Source organism: Cupressus sempervirens, chromosome 7 (assembly GCF_028749045.1).
Source record: "Cupressus sempervirens isolate cs-2001-9-10 chromosome 7, ASM2874904v1, whole genome shotgun sequence".
Taxonomy (NCBI): Eukaryota; Viridiplantae; Streptophyta; class Pinopsida; order Cupressales; family Cupressaceae; genus Cupressus; species Cupressus sempervirens.
In genome coordinates, this window is record NC_143124.1 from 396,817,403 (window position 1) to 396,844,704 (window position 27,302).

The 27,302-nt window shown below is 36.5% G+C and overlaps 1 protein-coding gene across 4 annotated transcripts in view; it reads right to left on the minus strand.

Annotated features, from left to right (window-relative positions):
• Positions 1-2,071: 2,071 nt before the first annotated feature.
• ILA (putative protein kinase regulator ILITHYIA) overlaps positions 2,072-27,302 on the minus strand; it is a 265,229-nt gene continuing 239,998 nt past the window's right edge. For all 4 annotated transcript variants that reach the window (XM_089791540.1, XM_089791536.1, XM_089791539.1 and 1 more), the window contains exons 60-61: positions 2,466-2,544; positions 2,072-2,334 (exon numbers count right to left, since the gene is read on the minus strand). In XM_089791540.1, coding sequence (XP_089647666.1) covers positions 2,292-2,334; positions 2,466-2,544 — 122 coding nt within the window. In that variant the 3' untranslated portion in view covers positions 2,072-2,291. The remainder of the gene's footprint in view (positions 2,335-2,465; positions 2,545-27,302) is intronic.

The following is a 27,302-nucleotide window of genomic DNA, read 5'->3' on the forward strand; positions in this document are numbered from 1 at the left end:
ATTAAAGGTGGGAAAAACACATAAAGTGGAATGTTGTAACTACTATGACCATCTAAGAGGAATCTCTCCTATACCTTGCATATATAAAGGTGTCAAATCCAAAGTGTCCCAAATCTAAACAATTATCCAATACATTATCCTAATTAAACTTAAGTAATGTGTAATTAAAACTAGTTACTACATCAATATTGAACTTTGTAGTATAAAGGTAATGTAATGACTTTGACCATAGTTTGTCTTGAATGAATCTAACTCTTATACTAAAACAATAATTCGTCAACTAGCTATGGTAATCATTGTGTTGCTTTGGTTGTAGGAAGGACAAATAATTACTAGATTAACATAAACAAGGTACAGTGTTGAATAGTTCAGATAACTAAGAGGGGGTTGAATCAATTAAACAAAAAATAATATTTCTAATTTTAATTAATTCAAAAAAATAAATAAAAAGGATATGTACATGGAAGAACACCATACACAATAAACACAAATTCGTTACATAGAAAATCCAAAATGAGAAAACAAGAGCATCCTAACTCTCATTGCCTAAAGTAATACCAGTTAAGGCGATTTTTACAAAGGGTGGCTCACCGCTAGGTTGTCCACTATCCATCTAGCACAACTATAAGAAAAAAGCCTAACTGTCAAAAGAAGAATGATGAATGTGAATCTTTCATTGACATAATTATGACCAATAGCAACAATGGAAGAACCCTACAATCTACTACTACTCACCATACACTTTCAAATACTTAACAAGAAATGGGGTATTTTAGACCTAGAAGATCAAAAATCACATCTCAAAATTGTTTGATTGCATAGATAAGGTAATGATTGTGAACAAGAAAAAGAAAACTACATAGAAAATTTAAAAATTAACTACAATGCCTACTCGAAATCATATTGTTAGGAAATGATGTTTAGAAGGATCTTAATTTTGTTCACATCCATTTCCGTTAACTTGTGGATTTTCTCTTATTTTGCAAGGAAATAAACAAAGGAGAGTTCAGCGACAAGGTGGAACCATTACAACTAGAAGAGATTCCATTATCAATGCATAGGAGATCTAATGTTAATAAAAATGTCTCCAAAATGAAGATGAGGTAGTGAAGTTGATCTGAAGTTTACAAGATAAGCATGTTAAGGGAACACTTATCTCTGCCAATTCAGTTATTTCAAGTGGCATGTGAAATACATTTAATATTTTACCCCTATTGAATTTTCTGATTGATCCATCCTCAAGAGTATACAAAAGTAATATAATTTTTTCATTGGTAAGTATTCAATGCTTGAAAGTAATAGTTATAGAAAACTCTAATTAGGATCATTTACATTAATCTAAGTCATTGGTGTTTGACCAATCTAAGTCATTTGTTATACTTGAAGCCTCTATATAAGGCTTGACCAAATCATTTGTAAAGAGATCTAGTGAAATTGTTGCAAAAATAATTGTAAATTAATTGTTGTTTCATGATGAATACCTGTGTCATTTTGGAGTGTTGCATGTTTCCCATATCTGTCACTTAGAATTAATTTTTCATATGTTGGTAGTTTAGGTTCATATTTAATTAGACAGTGAAAGATAATATTGTTGATGAATAATGATGAAACTTCTGTTCATACATTTTGATACTCGTTGATTGCATGTAATAGTACAGTTTTAGAATGAACTCATCGCCAGCATTTAACTTCAATTGCATTGAAATTGTGTAAAGGAAATTATGCTTAAAAGTTCACAACTCACTGATAACATGCTACACAAAATATTGGGATATTTATACAAGCTGAATCTGATTAGAACGGTATTTTGATTTCCAACACAATATTGTTATATCTGTCTTCCTTACACGAAAGACTAAATTGTGTAACTTATAAAACATCGTGAATCTGATCACAACATTTTGATTTGAAATATGGAGATGCATACTCACTTATGGCATGATTCTACTCATTTTCAAGGGGAAAAGAAATTTTACAATTCATTAAATATATACCATCTATAAAAAGAGCAACTTGTCAGCCAGATAGCTGCAAAAATTGAATCCAAATTATGATGAGGAGACAATGAAAATAATACAGAAAAGTAATAAATTAAAACATCAATGGGGAACGATATATATATAACCAAATATGGTACAGAGAAAAATTACAATGGGAATTAAGAACTGTTAATGACTTCACCAAAAGCCGCTAATGCTAATCCCTCTTAGTTTTCATTTTTCAGTGTGCAATAGATGCCATTGTTTCAAAAAAATACATGAACTGGTGAAGAACTACAGTTCATGTTTACATCAAATGGTTGACATGTCGTCTTCGCTATCTTCACTTCCATCACTGCAGATCCATATTGAAACATGTTTAAAAACCAAATTCTATTCGCAATTGCTAATTAAATAGCTCATTAATAGGTAAGTTCAAGTAGAGACATTATTTCCAGAGAGAGCACTATTTAAAAGCCGGTATACCTTATTTCTGGTTGCTTTGCTATACGTCTAGCATCAAGGCCAGTAATATACTTCTGTGCGGCTTGAACATTCTCTGCACCTGAGCATTCGACATGCATGTAGAATGAATCTCAATTTCAAATGCCAAATATCCAGGAAACCATGTAAATAAGAGAAAGACTTAACAAAGGTTACCCAATATCGAGAAGCTCGTATCACATGAAACAATTTTGCCAACAACTCTAACTCACCCAAAATAACATAGCTAAAGTCTCCTATTGCAGAAACTAAATGCCTCTAATGTAACTGCTACTAAATGCACAAGTAAAAGATACAAAATACACCAGTGATCATTATACATTTTTATATTTAACACAATTTTCTAACCCACATTCTAATAGTTGCACCAATCTCTAAGGAGCTGACTCTCATGTATTTGCCACTCCAAAATCTAATAGAATAACATTTTGTTCTATTTTTTGGAATACGGTATCAGATCCCAGAGTCAAGTGAATAATCAAGTCCAACAGGTTACAGGAAACTAAGGTTTCATCAGATTGCAACCAATTTTTATCAAAACCAAAGCAATTATTTAACAAAAACCACATCAGTCACAACCAAGGTTGCATGGGTACGTGCACCCACACTCGCAGTACACGTAACCACATATACAAGTACCCGATACATGTAACCAAGTACCGGGCACTAAGTGGAGAGCATCATAGCCACACACCTTGATTGAGATTTCTGATTTTGATTTTGCTGTTTGGTTTTGTATCAGCTTATTGTTTATCAAGCTCAATTTAATACATAATCAGCTTGAAACTTTGATACAATACTGATTCAGTAAACTTTATCACTATTCAAGCCAGAAGTTTATCATTTGCATTATGCCGTTATATGATTTATGATCTTCTTGTTCATGTTTAAATTCTGCCTTCTCTGTTGTGCATCTAAGTATTGAGCATATATTATTATTACAAACATATTACAAATCTGAAACTGAAAACAATACATTACATCTGCAAACTTTATCACTGTTCTTTGTTTTGAAAAAACATTGTAATGACTCCTGTACAGATTTTCTATAAAAAGTTAAATCGTATTAAAACAAAAATGGTATACACAAGTATCCCCATCCCCTATTCTGAAAAATAGTCTTACCCGTACTCGTACCCTAAGAACCCAAGTACCCCCATCCCCATGTAACCTTGGTCACAACAGAATCATTGATCACAGATAGTGAATTGCAAGACATCTAGATATGATAAGGGTACACAAAGAATACACCAAAAAAAACAGTCAAAGCCACATTTTTTCAGCTCATAAAAGGGGGTTGAAGACTTTGTTCCTACAGTTCTCAAAATGCATGGCCAACATTACATCAAAAATTCACAGCTCTTTTCAGAAAAATTGTGGCCCATATTGAGTCACCATTTTCAGGAATATTCATGGATTTCCATAATAAACATTTGTGATTTTCAGGGATTTTCACTAGTGTAGCAATTACAGCATTTTTTTTTTTTTCTATTATTCACAATTGAGCTAGGGCATCAGCATGAAATTTCTGAAGGCTGCAACTAGAAGTCGCAAATCTTGGCCGTGGCTAGGGCACAATTTGCAGGTATTTTGAGATTTAGAGTCCTTTGCAAGGCATATCAACTCTACCATCAATTTACGATTTATCTTACTGAAAATTTGACTGGGGCTTGAAATATATTTTGAATCTTTCTTAAGGAATTTATTATTTCAGTAAATGGAAATTACATGAGATAAATATCTTGGTCTCAACTTCCACACCTAGAAAGTAAAAATTCAAATGCAAACAATGGACAAGAACCTGTGGCAAATAATATATAGAAATAAAAAACAGCTTACAAATGCCAATAAATTACTTGGAAGAGCAAACATAATAAAGCCAAAAGCCATTGGTAGTCCTGCTCTATCTAATTGTATTTTACATCACATGAATCTATAAAAATCAACAAAAGAAATCTACAACAATTTTTATAAATTATTTGAAGCAAAAATGGTAAATAATTTTTTTTCTCTAGTGCTTCAACTTTTCATATTTAAGAAGGGTGTTGAGTCACTGTGTCTAGTCAATAAAGAAATATAGTATTTCTCCTCTGAGTCTTGACAGCTAGCATAAGTCAATGCTATTGTGGATGACAAGGATGCCAAAGTCATTTTGTTAAAATAGTTTGCCTCCCAAAATCAATGATGTAATCTCTATTTGTAGCCAAACATATCCTAAAAACTTGGAAAATGTGATTTCGGCTCTCTAACCTAAAGAAAACAGTACAATTAAAGGAGAAGCAGAACATTGTTCTCAAACTGACATATTATTATACACAAAATAAGCATGGAAGACTATTTAAAACAAAAAGAAACTAAATGCTACTGTAGCAAAAATTAGGCAATATAACCTAGAATTTTGAACTACAGAATTCAAGCCAATTATGTTTTCAAAGGAAAGCGCTTAAAGAAAAACCACATGAAGCTAGTCTAGCTAGCATCAATGAAGTACACATGTTTTAAGAAGTCCATTTTTTGAAAACAGGTTTTTCTGTGGATAAAATTTACATGGTTGATCACCAAAATACTATGGGAGCTTGCCAATCTTTAAAATTATACCTTTACAAGTGTCATAGGACAGCTTAATAGATGTAATGTCCCCTATAAGGACTATAAGATATAACTATCGATTTACAATGTTTTGATACTTTTGTAATATCCCCTTGGTAGGCTTTAGGACATTTTCCATATTTTTGTGATTCAAGCTGTAATAGATTCCTTTTATATAGATTGTAGTCACTCCTTTGTTCAATATAAATCGTAAGTATGCATTGAATATGATATGTCAAGGCATGTCAGTTCTTTATAATATCATCATCCTTAATCTTGATGACCATTAAGTTGGGTTTCAATCTGATTGTCTGTCTGGTCTGAAAGTGTTAGCCAACTCCTATTTAGATAGATTGTATCAAGGGTTTGATAATGTTCAATTAATAATTGTAGGCCGCTTGATGGTTCTATTCGATCCATAAGACCGCGTCGGTCTCAAACCCTGAGAACTACAGGACGATCATGGTTGGGCAAACATTTGCCAAATTTTATACCATTGTGTTGAACAGTATTATTTCCGGTGAACTTGATCATCGACACTATCGAGCTAGGGGACAGAATGGCATTTGTACTGATTTTCAGACTATGGATCATGTCTTGACACTTTGGACTATCATTAAGGAGGCTCACCACCACTGAGTGAAAGTCTAATGCTGTTTTGTTGACTTTTGCAAAGCATTTGATTTTATTTCCCAAAAAGCCCTCTTCCAGAGCCTTAGAGACATTGGGAATATGAGACTTTACTAAAGGCTAGTATGTTATATGAGAGTGTGGTTTGCCCATTCAAGACTTCACAAGGTTTCTTAGACCCCATTCAGAGCACCATCAAGGTGAAACAAGGGTGCCCTCTCTCGCTTATTCTCTTTGGCATTGCATTGATGAGCTCGAGTTTTTCCTCCATGACTTCTCACTTCCCAATGATGGTTGCTACCTACACCAAGTTCTGATACCCATCTTGCTCTTTGTCGACGACATTGTTCTCTTGGCTTCCTCCTCAAAAGGGTTCTGGAGGTTGCTTGATGGGTTGACCTCCATTTGTGTCTCATGGTAGCTTGTCATGAATCTACGCAAGGCTAGGGTGATGGTCTTCAACTACTTGAAGACTTCACACATACATTTCAACTTGAGACCTTCCATGCAGGCCCCAAGTCAATAAGGTGCTTAGTTCCTTGGCTATGCTAGAGAGGCAATTCTTCAAAAATCATTTTTATAATACCACAACAAAGATGTCCCTTCTAGACTCTTTGGTCAGCCCAATTATCCTTTACAGATTGATTTTCCGAAGGCCCTCGCTCCTTGAGTCCAACTAGGCTTCGATTGAGAGAGTCCAAACTCTCTTTCTTTGGCACATTATTAGATGTCATCAATCCACCCCCCACTATCTCATCTTGGTTGAGTTCAATGCTCATCCCCTCAAGCTTGGGACTATGTTTGATTTGGTTAGGTACCTCCACCATCTTCGAGGTTTTGTGGATTCCTCTGAGGGCAGCCATAGATATTCTTACCTAGCCTATAGCTCTTTTGAGGTTGTTGTGGGATCTAATCTAGCTAGTAGAGCTCACTATTGGTTTTCTTAGGCCTTTGCTCTTCTTGGTTCAATTGGAATCTTGATGGATCGCCTTCCCCACTTTTAGTTCTCCTTGGATGCCCCCACCCACCACCTTCCCTCTCGGCAGGAGTTGAATAGGCACATTAGGACTGACAACTACAAACAGTATATCATCACAACGTGGGGTAACCCTCAAGGGGGCTTTGCCCGAGGATGGCATTTTATGTTGAGCACTATATGGTTCACTAGGACAAGGTTATTGTCCACCTTCACTATCTCACCCACCATTGAACTCACACCCTCGACATCACCCTAGGATCCTTTTAAGTAGGCTCCCATCGGCTACGTGTATAGATTGATCATTAGATTGACAAAAAGGATAAGACTTGTTGGCTCAACTCACTTGGGAAGACCCATTTTATCTTTTGTTGCACCATTTTTATGAAAGTCAAGGAGGTTCTACTGCTTCTTCAGGGGGTGTAGGAGCCTATCCTCCTTCAGTTACCCTAATAAGCAATGTCTTGCTCTCTACCTCTAGGAGGCCACGCAGTTGCATGATCATGCCCTCGAGCTTTAGTTATCGTCAAAACAGACTTCAAACTAGTTCATAACCTCTTTCTTCACCCTTGGGTGGGAGAATGAAAAGGTCACTCGACCTTTCCTCAGGGCATACTAGATCTATGAGATCTTGCAGTGCGCTCACTCTGTAGTATGACCTCACCTCCAGCAGCTCCTTCAGACAGTTTGGGGCCCTCTAACCAGGCCCATATCTTACTATTCTAAATTATTTCTCTCCTTGGAGGAGTTCCTAGGCTCTTTTGACTTCTGTATTTTTCACTTTCCTGTTTTGTTGTTCTTTCCGCGGACATCGTTTGGTGCTCCCACTGCTGGCTACAGCCTTGATTGTATGGTTCTTCAGTCCCTTAGACCCATTTGTGGTCTCTTGTTGAACATTACTAAATTTATCTTATCTGCTATTACTTCAGTACTGCTATGCAAATATGCCTGTTGTGCCAAAAAATTATGATATGAATAAGAACAAGTCATGCAATTTCTACTCATTAATGATCTTTCTTGATGTGTGAATACAGTATACTATTTATAGATGCCTACAATTGTTAAGGATTATTGTATTGATGTCTACATGATTTAATTCTGACTTTAATGAATATGACTGAGTTCTGTTCTGCAGCGCAACTATATATTATTATGGTGGTGGAGTTCACTTATTGGGTCTGATTGATGATCTATTCAATAGATATAAGATGGATAAGTAAAATAAATAGTTTTCCAATGATAAGAATGACTAGGAGTAGCTAATCACAGTGATCTATTGAATAGATATAAGGTGGATAAGTAAAATAAATAGTTTTCCAATGACAAGTATGACTGACTAGGAGTAGCTGATCACAATGCTATCTATATGAAATAACAATGGAATTTGACCTGTGATGAGAGAATCAGAACTTCAATGTTTTATCTCTGTTTCAGATTATGAATAGTGTATTCATACAAACTGAAACCTTTCATTTGTTAATATTGGATCAATGTATCTGCTCAATATTGTATGCCCATGTGATCAGTTTCTTCATAGCAGTGCTCCTAATGATGAATTAGTTGTTTGTACGCCAATTATTATGATACTGTGGATCAATCTGAGCTCTTAGTTTGAATTCCATATACAAATAACTAGCGCTTACACCAAAAAGAGGTGAAAGTGCTTAGCCGATAGTAATATATGTTTTCTTAGATTTTCTAGACAATACTTTTATTTCATTTTTATATATATTTACGTATAATAATAAAAATCTAATATTGTAGCATTTTCTAATTCATTGATACTCACCTTAAACTAAGATATGAAAAAAAGAAAATTAAAGAGTTTAATTTAAGATATTTAATTTATTTTCCATCCAAATTTAGATTTTAAATTTATTTAGTTAAACATTGTGCTAATTGATGTGAGTTAATATTTCACATTATTTATATTATTTGAATGTTTTTACCTTCGTATTTTTAAAGTAGGTTTGTTTATTTTTATATTTCATTTAACTCACATTATTTATTTTATTTGAATGTTTTTACCTTTGTATTTTTAAAGTAGCATTGTTTGTTTTTATATTTTCATTACTATTTAGCCTACATTACATTGTATTATTTCAGATTCTATTTTCTTAATTAGAAGACACTAATTTTTTAGTCCTCATAGACAAAAATTAAGGGCTACTAATTAGAAGTTAATATTTGATGTGAATTTTCTAGTGTAACCTGGGTGGGTCAAAACCCCGAAGCACCCGGTGCGTGTACGCACCCGACTACCCCTGTCGGGTGAAAACACCTAAGTTGCCAATTCGGGTTTGGGGATGGGTTTAGGTTCGGGGTTCAGTTCGTAGATTCGGGCAATTTTTTTTTTCCCCATTTGGGTTCGTGGGTGGGTTTGTGAGTATATATATATATATATAGACACACACACAGAAGAGAAACATGCATAGTTGCAAAACAAAATCATTTCACAATATCAACAATTGTTGCTTGATCATTGATCAATGCCAAATGCCAAAGGGTTTTGGGTCCCTTCAAAACATGATTTTACCTGAATCTAAAAACATTAAATACTCGCTCATTAATCTATCTTCATGATTGTAAAGAAAATTATACATTGAATTACTAAATTGCAAAACAAAGACTAGTTCATCAAATAATAAAGTTTGAAACATGATGATAGATTACAAGTGTTTAGTAGTTTATCAATAATCATAGTATCAAATGCCCTTCAAGGGTCAATTGGATCATCATAAAATGAGAGATCAATGGCTTCATCCCCAACTGCAACTATATCTAGAGCTTCATCATTGGAACCCAAACTGGTTCCACTAGTCCCATATGCTGCTATATCATTGTCCTCCTCCTTGACATAAGGGATTAGACGAGTGAAATGTTTTTTATTAAGTTCCTTTAAGAGTTACAGAAGAAAACAATTTAAAAAACACTCTTTAAAGTTGTTTTTAGCCGGGTTCGCTCCAGCAAGGACCCGGACGAATCCACAGTCAAAACTAAGGACCCTGCCCGGACCTACAGCAAACCCGAGGGCGAATCTGGACCCATGCGGACCTGGACCCGGACCCGAATCCGAGCAGCAGGGGACGAATCCGGCAACTTAGGAAAAAACATCGCCACACCTTGGCTGCACCTGTCAAGCACCCAAGTGAGATGCAAGACACAAGTGCTTGCAGGGTGCTCCCAAGGTGCTCATGGGGTGCGGCTGGGTGAATGGCCCAAAAAGTTAACCAAAAAAAAAGTTTTTGCATTTCTTTTTTATGCATGCTAACCCTAATTGGGTGTGGGTCCCATGTGATCTACTTGAAGATTTAATAAGACCAATAGACCTCATTTTCATTTCACCATTTCTTATCATTGTTTTGGAGCAGCAAGGAGCAAAGTGAGCAAAAGAGTTTTGAGGAGTTTGTGAGTGCTTAGTGGGTGATTTTGCAATGGACTGCAGGATCAAGAGGAGCAAGAGGATTTGATTTGGCAAGTGTCTCATCAAGTTCAAGGCAGGTTTTTATTTATTTTACAACTTTTTTTTGGTTTTAGAAATCAATTTAGTATTTAGTATTTAGTTTTACTTTCAACTTTAAATTTTTGAATGTTTCGTTCTTGAATCTATATTAATTTTGTGTTCTTAAAATATGCTAAAACGTATTTACTATTTAGTATTTTACTATTTAGCTTCCTTATTTAAATTTTTTATATATTATTTTTAAATAGTAAATGCTAACATTAAATAGTAAAGTTTTAACTTTTAAGTAGGCTGAAACTAGTTTGTTATAACTTATTAATTACTTGGGCTGAAATGTATCATGATTCATAATCATATTTATAATTTTATTTTCATTTTGTGAAATGCAGTTTTATAAATGGCATCTAAATCCAGTCAAAGTGCAGAAGACAGAAATTAATGAGGGAAGTGCATCTAATTATGAGCCTGAGCCCGAGGGAAGTGATTATGGGGCTAATGTAGATGGTAAATCTGAGGAAGAGCCTCCTTGTGTTGCACCAAGGGTGCCTTCTATTGATTGCCCTTCAAAGATTTTGGCAAAGTATGCTAGGGGTCCTTATGATCCAAAATCCCCTCTAAAACAGTTTGTTGTGAGAATTACACGCCCTACACCTTTAAGTGGTGGCACACGTAATTGAAGTGTAATATATGTGGCGCAAAATGGTTTGGCAGCATTACAAGAGTTAATGCATACCTTCTTTTTTGGATTGGTTATGGCATGAACCCATGCATATTCTTGTCAAATCCTGAGAATGTGAAATACAAAATTGAAGTGAACAAACTATGGGGCGTTCATGATGATATTGATGTCCTAGTGCCTAGATCTTTGGCTGCTAGGCAACAGGTACAGAGTATATAGCAGTTAGAGGGGCAGCGGGATACATCTAATCGTATCTTGCATCAGTGAGCAGGGACTATGTCACCTACACCATCCTTTTCCTCGCCTACACACAGTTCAGTAGGGGATAGCAATAGGGAGAAACAGAAAGCAACTACAAGTCGTAGTGGTAGTAACCCCATTGCTTATTTATTTAACATGTACGCAAGGGACTGGTTAGATGATGATGTTAGTGATTTCTTCATTTCCAATGTCATCCCTACACATGTGGCTCGATCTCCCTAATTTGTGAGGATGATGTCCATGGCAGTGAATGAGGGAGAGCCATCATATGTGCCCCCAGGTGACCAAAAGTTGAGGACTAAAGTGTTGGATAGAGCCTATGACAAGGTTGAGATCTTGATGGAGCAGATGAAAGCATGTTGGATGGATTCAGGCTGCAGCATTATCATGGATGGGTGGACGGACATTAGTCATTGTCCACTCATCAAAATTATGGTTACATGCATTGAGGGCCCATAATTTTTGAAGGCAGTTGATTGTTCAAGGCATCGTAAAGATGTTGATTTTCAGTGTCATGTGTTTAGGGAAGCCATTGAGGAGGTTGAGCCACAAAATGTGGTCCAAGTTGTGACAGATGTAGCACACGTGTGCAAAGCTGCAAGGAAGCTTGTTGAGGCATATTTAGTGGACTCCATGTTGTGTGATGGCCATGAACAATGCACTCAAAGACATGGAGAAAACAGACTAGATTAGACAAGTGGTTAATGATGGGAGAGAGGTACAAATGTTTATCCACAATCACCATACATCACATGCACTTTTCAGGAGCTTCGCAAAGAAGCAATTCCTAAAACCAGTTGAGACCAAGTACGAATCATATTATATTCTCTTGGAGAGAATGATTGAGTTGCAAGAGCCATTGCAACTCATGGTTATGACACAAGAATGGAATCGATGGCCTAAGTCCAGAACAGAGCAGGGGAAGAGGAGACAATGAAGAGTGATCAGTTTTGGAGTGACGCAAAATACAGTCTCCATCATTACTCCAGCATTTCAGGTGATCAGATATGGAGATGCAAATTCACCTAGTCTTGGAGAGGTTAATGAGTGCATTGATTCCATGCTTGGGCAGATGAGAAGAGTTGTGCGTGAGAGAGACCCCAATCTAGCATTCTATATGAAGCACATTGAGCCTATCATTCACCGCAGGTGGGAGAAGCTAGACACTCCTTTGCACATGGCTGCCTATGAATTGAACCCGAAGTGGTACATACCTAGGCTTAGTAAAGTCACACCACTTTAGGATGATGAGGTGAAGAATGGGTTCTTTTGATGCATTGCTAGGATGTATGATATTGAGACTACTAGTGAGATTCGCACTTAGTGGTCTGAATTTGCTAGTCTTTCAATTGATTCAGTCACTAAACTCTTTATAAGTCCTTTTAATTGTTACTTATAACTTTATTTAAGTTATTTTAATATTATGTTGTAAACTTGTAACTTGTAGGATACTCTAAAACTGCAAAGGTGGCTCTCAAAACTATGGCACAAAAGAATCCCATTTTGTGGTGGAAATATCATGGGTCATAGAAGTCAAAGATCACCTCACTAGCCATTCGACTGCTTTCTCAAGTCTGTAATTACTAATTCCACCACTTCATAATCTTAACTTTAAGAGTTTTACTTTACTGATTTTAATTTATGATTCGTTGATTCAATGATTTACCATTTATCATTTATTACAAATTGTATGAACGTTTGTTTGTAACTTGTACGTTGTAACTTTCAACTTTGTTATCTCAGTTGTCTAGCTCCTCAGTCGCAGAGAGGAACTAGTCCACCTATAGCTTCATTTACTCTGTTAAGAGGAATAGACTTACCTCTAAGAGAGCGAAGAAGTTTGTTGTTGTACATGGTTTCTTGCGACTAAAAGATCGCAAGACACGTGAGTACAAGGAGAGCCCTACAGCACGATAGGAGGTGGAGCCAAAGGATCCAACTCAGATTGATGAGGATGACGATGTAGTAGAAGCTAATGTAGGGCTAGTTGGTGTTCCTTTAAAGGATCAAGATCTTATCCACGAGGAGTCTAGTAGTTCCAATGATGAGGACTTCAGTATAGGGGATGATTAGAGAGAACTTGGGATGATTCCATTCTCATTATTGACATTTTGTCATTTTGTTGATTGTACTCACTTTGATATGGCTATAATACATTATTTACATTCACTATTTCATGCTACTCGGCTCATTGTCATCATGAGCATCTTTCTGATATATGATATTCATATTTCCATTACAAATATAGAGATTAAATACCCTTACATAAATGGATCCTTATTTATCCTAATAATTATCCTCATTTAATGTTCTATTCTTTAACTATAACCAAACATAGTAGTAATTTTATCTTAAGCATAAAAATTTAGCAATAGTTTCCAAACAGGTTTAAATCTTGATGGCAAAAACAACAACTACACTTAAACCTAATCATTACAATTATATAGTTGATGAGGAGCTAACCTTTGGGAGAAGCTTACAGGTTGAACAGGTACAGATCTTTCAAATGGCACGTGAGGGGAATGAACAGGAGGGAAGTGAGAGAAAACTTGCGGACTATTAGAGATGAACATTGTAACATCGCTACTACACTTCAATAGCTTATAGGTGCTATGCAGCAGCTAGCTCCGACTCACAGGAGAGCATCGAGTCATCACAATAGGGGTGGTAGTGTGGCAGGATCACCCCGAGCTGCTAGGGCCACCACACGGAACACTGGCAGGCCACTGATGCCCATTTTTGCTGAGAATAATGTCAAAGAAGTAGCGCAACCTACAGCACCAGGCTTACTTCTGGATAATGTTATGGCTATGTACGATGAATGGGATATGTTCCCTAATTAGATTAAATGGAACTTGACCTTGTTCAATACATGAATCAAAAAAGGGAGACAGAAAGACCATAGCAGGACTAGAGGCTTAGGGCACAGAATAGGGACTTGAAAAACACCATGAACAAGTAATCTCTTTCGACTTTTGACAGCAGCAATAAGACAACCTCTAGAGCTTGGATTCACAAACTAGATGCTTACTTGACACTTAAAGCACATGTCGGAGACAAAAGCCATTAGATTCGCCACAATGCATTTAGAGGGAGCAACATATGACTAGTGGCATCATGAGCTGGTCACCCAGTATCATGGTCTCATTACATCTTACGAGATTTTCAGCTCTAAGCTAATCACCCATTGTGACATGAAGGGCATTGATGTCTACTACAGGGATTTGACGCAGCTGCAACAGGGTCAATCTCTAGATGACTTCATTGATGAGTTTTAGCGGATCTCGGTGATGATTCTGAATATGATTGAATGGCGTAAGGTAATGTTGTTCACTGAGGGCTTACAGGACAAATTTAGAGGTTTGGTCAAGGTCCTTAAACAAAACACTTTGGATGATGTTATTAAGATCGCACGTGATCTAGACTCACCTTCTTCGATACTACAACCTCCTAAGAAACCCTATAAGGGATCTACTTCATTCCAGAAGAACAAGAACCAGCATAAGACTACCCCTCCTAGATCAAACTTTGAGACATGGAATGAACTCAGGAGGAAGAAGCTATGCTTCACTTGTAGGGAGCCATGAACAACAGAGCACAAATGCCTCGGCAAAGGTAAAATACATTATGTTAAGGTTCAATCGGAAGAAGAGGATGAGCAACTGGGGGATAGCAATGTTGATGGCAACGATGAGGAAGAAAATGAGGAGCAGCCTCCTAAAGAGAGGAAGAAGAAATCCACTCCGGAACAGTCTCCTATCATAGCTTACCTTTCGAGCAATCCCACGGGTCACCCCTTTTGCTTGAAAGGTATAGTTAGAGGGTAGCGTATTGTGTGTCCTTTAGATACAAGTGCATCACATAACTTCATGAGCACAACCTGGGTTTCAAAGAGAAAGTTACAGAGCAATGACATACCCATGTTCGAAGTTAGAGTGGCAGGAGGCGATAGATTGAGGTGCACAGGGAAAGTGTCAGGGCTATCGATTCACTTTGATGACTTTCTTCTACAGGCAGGTATTTATGTTGTTGATTTGGATGGATTAGATGCCATATTGGGAAGACAGTGGTTGCAGACTATTGGCAGGTACACAATTGATCATGATAAGATGCAGCTAGAATTCTTACAGGATGGCTGGCAAATGATTCTCAAGGCCATGCCAGAAAGTGAACCAAGGTTACTCACGGGATGGAGGTTATTATGAGCCATGATGACATGGAGTGGGCAGCACAATGTTTCATTTCCTCTAAGGCTACATTAGCGTCAAGACAGCAACTTCATGTTGACATTCAGCAAGTGCTTGTTAAGCACAAGAGGGTTTTTGAGGACACCCTCGGGCATTTCCCCAGATAGAGGGTTTGAGCATATCATTGAGTTGGCAGAGGGAAACAAACTAGTCATTACCACTCCTTATCGCCATCCCAGGCACTATAAAGAGGAAATAGAAAGGACAATTAAAGAACTCTTGGACATGGCGACACATCAGACCTAGCTCAAGCCTCTTTGCTTCTTTGGTAGTTCTGGTGAAAATGAAGGATGGAACTCTTCGCATGTGTATTGATTACCGTACTCTCAACAAGAGGATCATTAAAAACAGGTACCCTATTCCTCGCATTGATGAGTTACTAGATGAATTACATAGGGTAGTCTATTGCTCGAAGATGGATCTTGGATCTGGATACCATCAGATACAGGTTTGTGAGGAGGATATGCATAAGATAGCTTTCTGATGTCACTATGGACACTATGAGTTCTTGGTTATGCCATTTGGACTCCCCAATGCGCCAGCCACATTTCAATCATGTATGAACCATATTTTTAGAAAATAGATGAGCAAGAACGTGTTGGTATTTTTTGATGATATCCTGGTTTTCAGCAGGACATGGGAGGAGCATTTACATAACCTAGATGAGGTACTTAGCATTATGGAGGAGCACTCACAATGTGCGAAGGAGTCGAAGTGTGAGTTTGGATTGACTGAGATTTTTTACCTTGGACACGTAATTGGTGCAAATGGGGTGAAGGTACACCAAGAAAAGATACACGCAATCCTAAATTGGCCACCTCCGAGGAACGTGTCAGATTTGAGGGGTTTCCTTGGTATTTGCTCTTATTACAAGAGGTTCACTAGAAGCTTCTCTCAGACAGCAGCTCCCCTCATCAATCTCACACGTGTAAAATTTCTGCAAATTTATTGGTTCAAATCTAAGATAATATCTTTTATTTGTTGATGTTCTGATCTTCTTCTTTCTTTTTGAATTTAGAATGTTATTTCAGAATATTAAAGGTTAGTCTAAAACTTCTTTATATCTGCAGTACTTTGTATAGGGCAATATGTTCTAAGGACCAAACTTCAATGTTTTTGTGTGTCCTTAGACTACAATAACACCCACCCCTTATACCAAGACATGTCCCTTAAAGGGACATGACCCTCTCTAGGTCGGTTCATACAATACTTGTATAAATCGGTGCCAATCAAGGAGATAACAAGAATGTTGACTAACATAACAATTAGTTATGGTTAGTACATAACATGTTTACTGCCAAGGATCGCCACCCTATTTTTTTGTCAAGTGTAGTAAATATAATGCCTTCATATGGTATAAGTAGAGAAGATTAAGGTGCGGTTTGCACTTCTTAGACCAGTATGAATATCATTGTTGAAATTTAACACTTCCTCTTAACTTGATAATCATACTGAGAGAACATATATAGCATCATCAATTACGATGAATAAGTATAGATTGATACTCTATATCTATCTGAATCTTCTGAGAAAATGGTATCATGGAACAAATGATACTAAGTCATATAACCATCTTGTGATATGACTTATCACTTATACTAGTGATATCAGTATTGCATGTAACACAATACACACAAGATAAAATCCAAAGAATGATTAAATACTTCATTTATCCAAGTTGTGACTCATAGGAACTGGCAATCCTATATCGCAACTCGATCTTTAGTTAAGATCTATCAAAACACAGGATAAAGTCTGAAGAATAAATTCTTCCTTTATCCAAGTTCATAGGCATGGAAATGCTTGTCACAAATGATCTTGAACTCACCTAGATCTAACAATAGCTCTATACTATTCAACACATTATCTAAGAAATCGTCATCTCTCATAATTGCTTTTATACAAGTATTTATTACCTCAGAGATCGTCACCTCTTAAATAATGAATACAAATGGTGGAGCCTATAACAGTCAATAGCCTGACAATAAAATTATTTTATTAATAATTTAAATAATACAAATGAATTACAATTCAACCGTACCACGTCTTCTCCTAAAGTGATCTATCTTCACTCTAGAGAGAGGTTTGGTGAGAATATCTGTTATCTGATCTGCAGTGCAAATGTATTCTAATTTTACAGTATTCCTGTCTACCATATCTCTTACATAATGGTAAGGAATTTCGATATGTTTGGACCTGTCATGAAAAATTGGATTCATCGAAAGCTTAATGGAACTCTGATTACACAATGAATAATCGTATGATTCATGGCTAGCCCAAATAATCCCACAAGTAACTTTCTAAACCAAACTGCTTTCCAAGAGGCCATCGTTGCTGCAATGTATTCGGCTTCTATGGAACTTTCTGCTACTGAAGACTATTTTCTGTATATCCAAGATATCATTGTTGATCCTAAACTGAAACAGCATCTTGAAGTACTTGTTTTTTCTTAAACACTTCCACCCCAATCTGAGTCAATGAATCCATGTAAATCTAAGTCAACTTCCTCATATTTGAGCCTAAGATTAAGAATGTCTCGTAAGTATCTCATAATGTGTTCGACTGCAACTAGGTGAATCTCCTATGGCTCACACATAAATTAACTTAAGGCATTAACAGCATAGCAAATATCAAGTCTTGTATTTACCAAGTACATCAAGGCCCCAATCATCTGTCTGTAGAGAGTAGAATCTATGGAAGGTGATTATGTTGCTACTTCTTTAAGTTTATGTAGATTAGTCTCCATTGGAGAAGACATAGACTTGCAATTCCACATTCCAAATCTCTTCAAAATATCTAATGTATACTTCCCTTGATTAAGTATAATGCTGTCAAAATTCTGCAGTACTTCCAGTCCTAGGAAGTAATGAAGGAGTCCCAAGTCTTTCATCTCAAATTCTCTAATCAGATCTCTCTTGCATTGATCTATAAGACGATCATCTCCTATTATTAGTAAATCATCAACATATAGTATCAAAATTACCATATATTTTTAGAGAAACCTAAGCCGGTGAGATACTTATCAATTCTTTCATACCAAGCCCTTAGACCCTGTTTAAGCCCATAGAGAGCTTTCTTGAGCCCGCAAACAAAAACGTTAGGATCATGAATTTCAAATCATTCAAGTTGCTCCAAATATACTTCTTTTGTAATCTTTCCATTCAGGAATGTTGTTTTTACATCCATCTGATGTACTTTCCATCATTTCGATGTTGCAATAGCTAGGACTGCTCTTACAGAGATGTATCTCGCAACAAGAGCAAAGATTTTTTCATAATCAATTCGTTCTTTCTAAGAGAATCCCCTGGCTACAAATCTGGCTTTATATTTTTCAATGCTATTGTCAGCAGCATGCTTTATTTTAAATATCCATTTGGAAGAAAAATCAGATTTTCCTTTAGGTCTTGGAACAATTTCCCAAACATCATTCTTCATAATAGATTGGCATTCTTCTATCATAGCTTCTTTCCAACTGTATGTTTAATAGCATCTAAAATATTGGTTGGTTCTGATTTCGACAAATCATTCATGTTTGTTGTATGACTAGAAAATCTTTTGGGTCTTTTGCTCTCTCTAATTGTTCCAGAAGGTGCAGCAAAATCTTGTGCTGCCTCTACTGTTTTAATGGCCCAAAGTGATTTTTAATTTGAATTTTGAGTTTCTTCAAATGTAAGGTTTTCAATTTCATTTTCAATTTCTTCAATGTTCTCCCTCTGAGACTCAGTTTCAGTATTTCTTTCAAAATTAGGTAAAGGAGAGTTCTTCAGAACTTAGGGCTCTTTTGAATGCTAGATCGTCTTCAATAATTACATCCCTACTAAGTTCAATATTTTTCTATCCAAGTATGAAAATCCTATATGCTCTAGATGTTTCACTATACCCTACAAAAATACCTTTCCTCCCAAAGGGTTCTAACTTAGTTCTCCTTTCTTTTAGAATATTTATATATACAAGACACCCAAAAACCCTAAAATGAGTTGTATTCGGTTTAACCTTAGTAAAGACTTCTTCAGGAGTTTTATCTCTAAGCTAGGAGTGAGGGCTTCTGTTTTGAATATAGACAGCAGTACAAGAGGCTTCTTCCCAAAGATAATATTCTAGATTTTGATTAAATATCATAGCTCTAGCAACTTCTATAATTGTTCTATTCTTCCTTTTTGCTACCCCATTTTGTTATGGGTTATAAGGAACGGTATACTCCCTCTTAGTTCCTGTTTCTTTACAAAACTTTTTAAACAAATTTGAGGTGTATTCCCCTCCATTATCAATTCTAAGAGTTTTAATTTTATGTCCTGATAGTTTTCAATTAAGTTTTTAAATTCTTTAAATCTCTTAAAGATTTCTTCTGATTCTTTGCATTTTAAGAAGTAAATCCAAGTTTTCCTAGAGAAGTCATCTATAAAAAGTATATACTACTAGAATCCTCCAAGAGAAAGAACAAACATATGTCCACATAAATCTAAGTGGATTAATTCCAAAACATTGTTAGTTTTTCTAGTGCTAATGGACTTTTGATGTTCTTACCCAGAGTGCATCCTTTGCATATGCTTGAGTGATCTTTATTCAGTTTATGTAAACTAGTAACCATCTTCTCCACAGTTGATAAAGTTTTGAAATTTAGATACCCTAACCTTGTGTCATATTTCATTTATATCTGTGGTTTCATGAATTGTCGACTGGGTTCTGAGTTTAATTCATACAAATACCCTTTTCTTTGACCAATCAATTTTGCTTTCTTAATTGAGGAGTTCTTAGCCTAGGTTATGACTTTACCATCCATGAATGCAACATAATGTCCATCATCATCAAGCGTTGTAACCAAGATTAGATTCCTTTTTATTCCTAGTACATAGAGTATTCTCTTGAGAATAAGAGAACTACCCGGCTTTAGTTTCAAAGTGCAATTTCCAATTCCTTTGACAGAATGTGTTGAATTATCACTGATGGTGACTTCACCATTAACCTTTCCTGATATAAAGTCTAGTGCTTCTTTGTATCCTCTAATATGTCGAGATGATCCACTATCAATCAACCATGCTTTACTTAAGACTTCATTTGATAGTGTTGAATAGAATACACGATTCTCAGGATCATAATTATCTTCTTCCTTAGTAATGTTTGTACAGTTCGCTTCTTGTTTAGAATTCTCAGGGCAATTAAATCTATAGTGTCCAAACTTTTCACATCCAAGCATTTTATTTTGGATAGATCTTTCTTAGGTTTGTCATTCTTTTGATTACCCCTTTTCTTCTTGAAATGCTTCTTCTTGCCTTTATAGGAATTTGTATTAAGAACATGAAGTTGTTCACCTTCTGTTTTCAATTTTCCTCCTTTCTTAAGTTTTATGGATTCTTCCTGAAGGCAATCTCCTCTAAGTCTATTGAAGTTAGGAAGTTTGTCTCTGGCACTTACTCCTTGTGCGAATGTTTCCCATGAATCTGGTAATCCATCTCTAGCCATCAGTGTTAGTTCCGTGTCACTAATGATGGTTCCTATACTTATAAGTTCATCTCTTAGACTGGCAACCCTTAAGAAGTAAGAATTCATCGTTTCTCCTTTCTTTATTTGTATGTGATTTAGTTTCTTTTTCAATGCAAGAACTCTAGTTGCATTGTTGACCTCATATGCATTTAGTAATGCATTCATCATATCAAATGTTGTCCGATGTTTCGTTAGCATAGGTACAATATCATTTTTCACTCTATCTAATATGATCTAAATGGCTTTTCTATTTCCTTTACTCCAGATAGTTTTATGAAGTTCAACATTAGGTTGTTTGGACGCTGAATCAACAAATTGTTTTACACCATTTTTTTCAAGAATCATCATGATTCTGAATTTCTAAGTGTTCTTTTCCATCAAACCTATCCTCGGGTCTAATTGTGTATGTCATTGAAACTAGGAGAATGATGCTAGATATATATCAAGTCTGATAAATTAATTTGCAGAGCATAGGTTTGACTACCAAAGCTCTAATACCATGTAAAATTTCTGCAAATTTATAGGTTCAAATCTGAGATAATATCTTTTATTTGTTGATGTTCTAATCTTCTTGTTTCTTTATGAATTTAGAATGTTATTTCAGAATATTAAAAGTTAGTCTGAAACTTGTTTATATCTGCAGTACTTCGTATAGGGCAGTATGTTCTAAGGAGCAGACTTCAATGTTATTGTGTGTCATTAGACTACAATAACACCCACCCCTTATACCTTGACCAAAGGGAATGTCCCTTTAAGGGACATGACCCTCTCTAGGTCGGCCCATACAATACTTGTATAAATCAACGCCTATGAAGGAGATAACAAGAATGTTAACTAACATAACAATTAGTTATGGTTAGTACACAACATGTTTACTGCCAAGGATCGCCACCCTATTGATTTGTCAAGTGTAGTAGATATAATGCCTTCGTATGGCATAAGTGCTGAAGATTAAGGTGCGGTCTGCACTTCTCAGACGAGTATGAATATCATTATTAATATTTAACAACACAGAAAGGGGCATTCAAGTGGACAGATGATGTAGAGGTGAACCTTTGATAAGCTCAAGAAGATGATGACCACATGCCCGGTTTTGGCACTTCCCAATCTCCCTCATCCTTTTGTCTTAGAGTGTGATGCTTCAAGGAGCGGAATTGGCATGGTTTTGATGCAGGATAGGCATCTGATAGCCAATGAAAGCTGGAAGCTCAAGGACAGTGAGAGATTGTACTCCACTTATAACAAGGAAATGCTAGCCATTATGCACGCTTTAACCAAGTTTAGACAGTACTTGATGGGTGGCAAATTCAAGGTTAAGACAAACCACAACAGCTTACGATACTTCTTAGAATAGAAGGATCTCAATGAAAGACAATAAAAGTGGGTCAACAAGATTCGGGCCTATGATTTTGACATCGAGTATGTCAAAGGTAAGAAAAACATAGTTGCTGATGCGCTTTCCAGGAGATCTTCAGAGATAGAGTGTTGTGTCATTTCCAAAATATCAGTAAATTGGAAGTCCCAATTACTGGTTGAGTACTCTAAGAATACTCAAATTTGTCAGATCATGGATGGGCAGCTCCAGGATAGCAGGTTCAAGGTAATTGATGATGTGATTTTTTATTAGGATAAGATCTATCTTGTACCAGAGTCTAAGCTCAAGGGAAAAATTATGGAGACTCTTCATGATGTCCCATCAATCGAACACCTAGGTTTCTTCAAAACCTATAGGCAAGTCTAAGAAAGGTTTTCAACTTTTCATGGAAGGGCCTCAAGGATGATGTCCTTTGGTCAAAGAATGTCGAACTTGTCAGCAAAACAAGTCAGAGCACAAGTTTCCGGTCGGATTATTACAGCCTCTTCCTATTCCAGCACAGAATTGGGAGAGTATCTCTATGGACTTCATTATAGGATTACCGAGAGTGCAAGCCAAAGATTCCATTTTTGTGGTTGTGGATACATTGACTAAGTTTGCTCACTTTTTTGCTATAGCGGCAAATTGGTCGGCCTCTCAGGTAGCCGAGTTATTTTTTCAAGAGGTTTTTTGCCTACATGGTCTCCCTCAAACCATTGTGAGTGACAGAGATAGCAAGTTTCTCAACAATTTTTGGCAAGAACTATTCAAATCAGCAAGTCCAAAACTGACACCCAAAACGAGTTATGGCCCACACACAGATGGGCAGACTAAGATAGTAAACAAATGGGTGGAGCATTATCTCTGGAACTATGTAGCGGACCAACAGAGAGCTTGCATTAAATGGTTATATCTAGGGGAGTACTGCTACAACTCCTACCACATGTCCATCCGGATGTCACCATTTTCAGCTCTCTATGGCAACGAACCCTTGTCGTTCGTAGATCTGGCTTTGCAAGACAGCACAACACCGCTAGCTAGAGATTGGATACAGGATCAATAGGACATTCTCAAATCTCTTCAGGAGAACATTTTACAGGCTCAAAATCAACAAAAGATGTAGGATAGAGCAGAGTTCTGAGTTAGGTGACATGGTTTACCATCGTCTCCAACCTTACAAGTAGAGCTCCTTGAAGAAGAGTGGGTCCAAAAAACTTCAGCCCAAATTTTATGGTCCCTATCACATTACTCGGAGGGTTGGAGAGGTTGCTTATGAGCTGGACTTGCCAGGTGACAGCAGAATTCATAATGTTTTCCACGTTTCTTGCCTCAAGAAGGCGATTGGTCAACATGTAGTGCCCTCCATTGGATTGCCCCCACTTGATAAGAAAGAGAAGCTAGTTTTCATTCTAGCAGAGGTGATTGAGATCAAAGAAAGGAAGCTGTGTAACATGTCCATCAGGAAGTATTTAATTCGCTAGAAGGATTTTCCATATGAAGATGCCACTTGGGAGGGCGAATCTATCTTGCAGCATCCAACACTGAGATTGCTTGAGGGCAAGCAATCCTGGGAAGGGAGGACTATAATGTCCCCTTCTCTGCGCTAGGCCTTCTAGCACCTTGATGGTCTATCTTTCCATCCGGATAGGCTAACGGCATTTATTTTGAGGATGCTAGCCAGTCAGGATTCTATTTGGTTTTGTTGGAGATATATTTATTTTGTGGAGCTTCCAATCACTTTATTTTATAAAGTTGATTTATTACGTTACTTTATGACCTAAAGTCATTTTATAACAAAAGTAACTTAAGTGACTAAAACACAAAATTGGCTTTTATCCCACATTGCCTAGTTGTTTGTATTTCCCCTCATATCAAGGTTATAAAACAAGGAACTACATTAGCATTCACACCATGAAATATACTATTATGGAAATGAAAAGGGTTGCTTAAAGGTAATTGGTTACTCTAAGGACAAAACCCCTCGAGTTGGTTGAGAAGTTGGACGTAGCCCCAGCATCTCATTGAAGTTGTGTTCAAAACTTGGCAAGAAGTTGGAAAGAGAAATTAGGCTCAGTCGATTCCATTTTTAGAAGTAAGTCTGCTAACATTACTAAGCATTTGGAAGTTTTGAATTATATCTAGAAGGTAATCACGTTAGTTGTTATAACCATACATTATACACCAAGGACTGACAGGCATTCAATCTGAATCACTAAGACGTCAAGGAAGATTGTATCCACTGCTGTAGCAGTACAGAGCGATAACAGAAATCGCAGAGTCAGCAAAGCAATGTTGGGAATTTACATATTTGTTTATCCATACCCATTTTGGGTCAAGATCTCCAGCAACAACGAACAGCCTTTTCCCTCAACGCGGACATACTAATTTGCTGAAAGAGGTACGTGATAGTGACTACTAGAGGCACTGACTCTCTATCCCCCACGGGCATTGAAACCAAGTTGTATGTTGATGGGTGACTGATTGTGGAGTGCAATTAGAGGCCTTGGTAATGGTATACAGAGAGATGTATCTGCTGAGGGAACGAACACGTCCAGTCAGGAGGGTCGAGTTAGTTGTGGTGTGAGGGTAGAAGGAAAACGGGATGTTAGAAAGGAGTCACGCAATCAGCAAGATTCCTCACGTACGAAATCCAGGTTCCATGATATTGTTGTCTTATATTTGATTTTACTACAATTATATATACACTGTTACACTTCCTAGTATTAACGTGCGTAATTATAAATATGTTTGGTTATAAACACACATTGATAAATTGCATAAATAAGTTTAATGCCTGATTCGATATATCTTGAGAAGTTTTTTATGTGATTCTTTAAATTATCATAGCCAACATTTACACTGTTAGCTCCGCTCTCCTCCATTATTTGGCATGTGATCAGCCACTTCCTTTGCTCTCCAGGGTCTGGATATTACAAATTGTTAGACAAACAATATTGTTATGGTATTCTATTGATAGTAGAATTGTTATTTATAGATTCAAATACCACATTGTTGCTATACCTGGACAGGATATTACAATTTGCACTCAACAAACTTGTAATAACCCCAACCGCTTATAACTTCGTGAAACACCAAATTCTTCTCAAATTCAATTGTTTGACATTTTGTCAAACACTTTGCAATCAAGCTCTGATATCACTGTAATATCCCTTGTCAATTCGAACCTCAACTGTTTGATTTGTAGGTCAAGGAATATTGTCACACTTTCAATATGATCTCTATGCTTGTTGTTTCTGAGTTTCAGACTGATTATGCTTACTTGAAATGATATCAAAGGGAATCTAAAAACCTGTAATTGATTACTACTATATCTAAGAAGAGAACTAAATGCATATGCAATTCTCTTTTGGCTTTTCAAATGCATATAGATGAATTCTAACTGAAAAATGGCCACTTACAACCAATTGGTATTTTGTCAAACACTTGGCATGCATGCTATTATGTCAATCATGGAAGATATAAATATGCACATTACATCAAATATATAGAGCTGCAGCTTATCACTCTTGTAGTGAGATATTTTCTAATTCAATGCTTAACATAATATTCCAAGGCTCTTGGCTTTGCAACCCCAAAAAAGCTGAGTAGAAAAGACATTATAAATCTGATATAAAATATGCATCTACAGCCACTTATGACAGCCACCTTTACAATGCCAAATGACCAATTTAAATGATGCAAATTGATTGTAGAAACTGATGTACAAATCGCCCAATGAAGAAGATGAAATTGCAATCATAATCAAGCCAAGTACTATAGCGCAGGTACTATTCACGGCACTGTTCATGTCACTGTAGCAGCCAACAATAAATGTAACCTCCAATTTGAGCACAAATAGAACTCCAGAATGAAGCTCTCCTAAATGCCAAATTTAGTGGACGCTCTCCAATGGCTAACTAAAATCAGAAACCCTTAGTTTCTTCTCCCAAGTTTATATCAAATGCAATTGACAATAATTGGATGCCTAACAATGAAGCTCTTGCCTCTATTTATTCTTTTCCTTCACCCTTCTAGAAGGAAATGAATATTATGTAATTGCACTCTCTAGAAGCTTCCCCCTTTCCAATGCAATAATAAGTTGTACTTCTAGAAAATGCACTCTCTAGAAGCTTCCCCCTTTCCAATACAATAATTAGTTGTGCTTCTAGAAAATTAAATTAATTAAATATAGTCACCTTTAGATTTATTTATTTGTTGACTTTAATTTAATTTATTTCTCCTTATTTCTCCATTTAGCCTTTGGAGAATGAAAAGCTAAGAACTCCATTGAGGGCCTAAACGATGGGGGACATTACAAAACTGCTGAGGCAAAACACACTTGTTAAGTGGCATTAGAAAAATATGAACAAGAGAAATTGAATAAGAAAAGGCAACTTGAAGGGTTAAGGGCTATTGGCTCCTATGCTCTCGTAGCCACATCCGCATCCACATCAACTTCCGCATCCATAGGTTGTGTTGAAGAGGGTTCTTCCAAGCCTCCTTTTTGTCCTAGTTCTAGTGCTCATGCTAGTGCTAGTGCTAATTGATCTTATACTGAGATTGAGTCCAACTCCAACCTGTTGTGGCCTAGAGTGCGGAAAAATAGATTGGATAATTACTTTGTGCCCTGCACTACTCCTGGCTCACAACCCACGCTTGAGGGTATGGGTTTGAACAAGAAGATTCATGATGCTTCGAGAAAAGAGATTTACAAATTTTGGTACTTTTGCAACATTCCATTTGTTGCAGCAAGGTAATTGATTATTTTTTCTTTGTTTTCTTTAAGGTTAAAGTAAAACTTTAATTATATCTATTTGTTTTATGATTCATTGATTAATCATAAATTCACTTTACAAGCTTACATAATGATTTGACATCTAAATTTCTAATCATAATGTATTTGTGATAGGGCTCCTTATTGGCAAAACATGATAGATGCAGTTGTTATTTGTGGTCCGGAATTTAAAGCCCCAACAGAGGCTGAGTTGAGTGGATACCTCTTGGATGAAATGGTAGAGGAAATTATAATCCATTAGAGCTTTTTTTCCCAAGCTTTGTTTGATACATCATTTTTCTTTTCATGAACATCCTCCTTGTTTTGTCTTTGAGACGAGGCAAAAGTACTTCTAGAAAACTTTC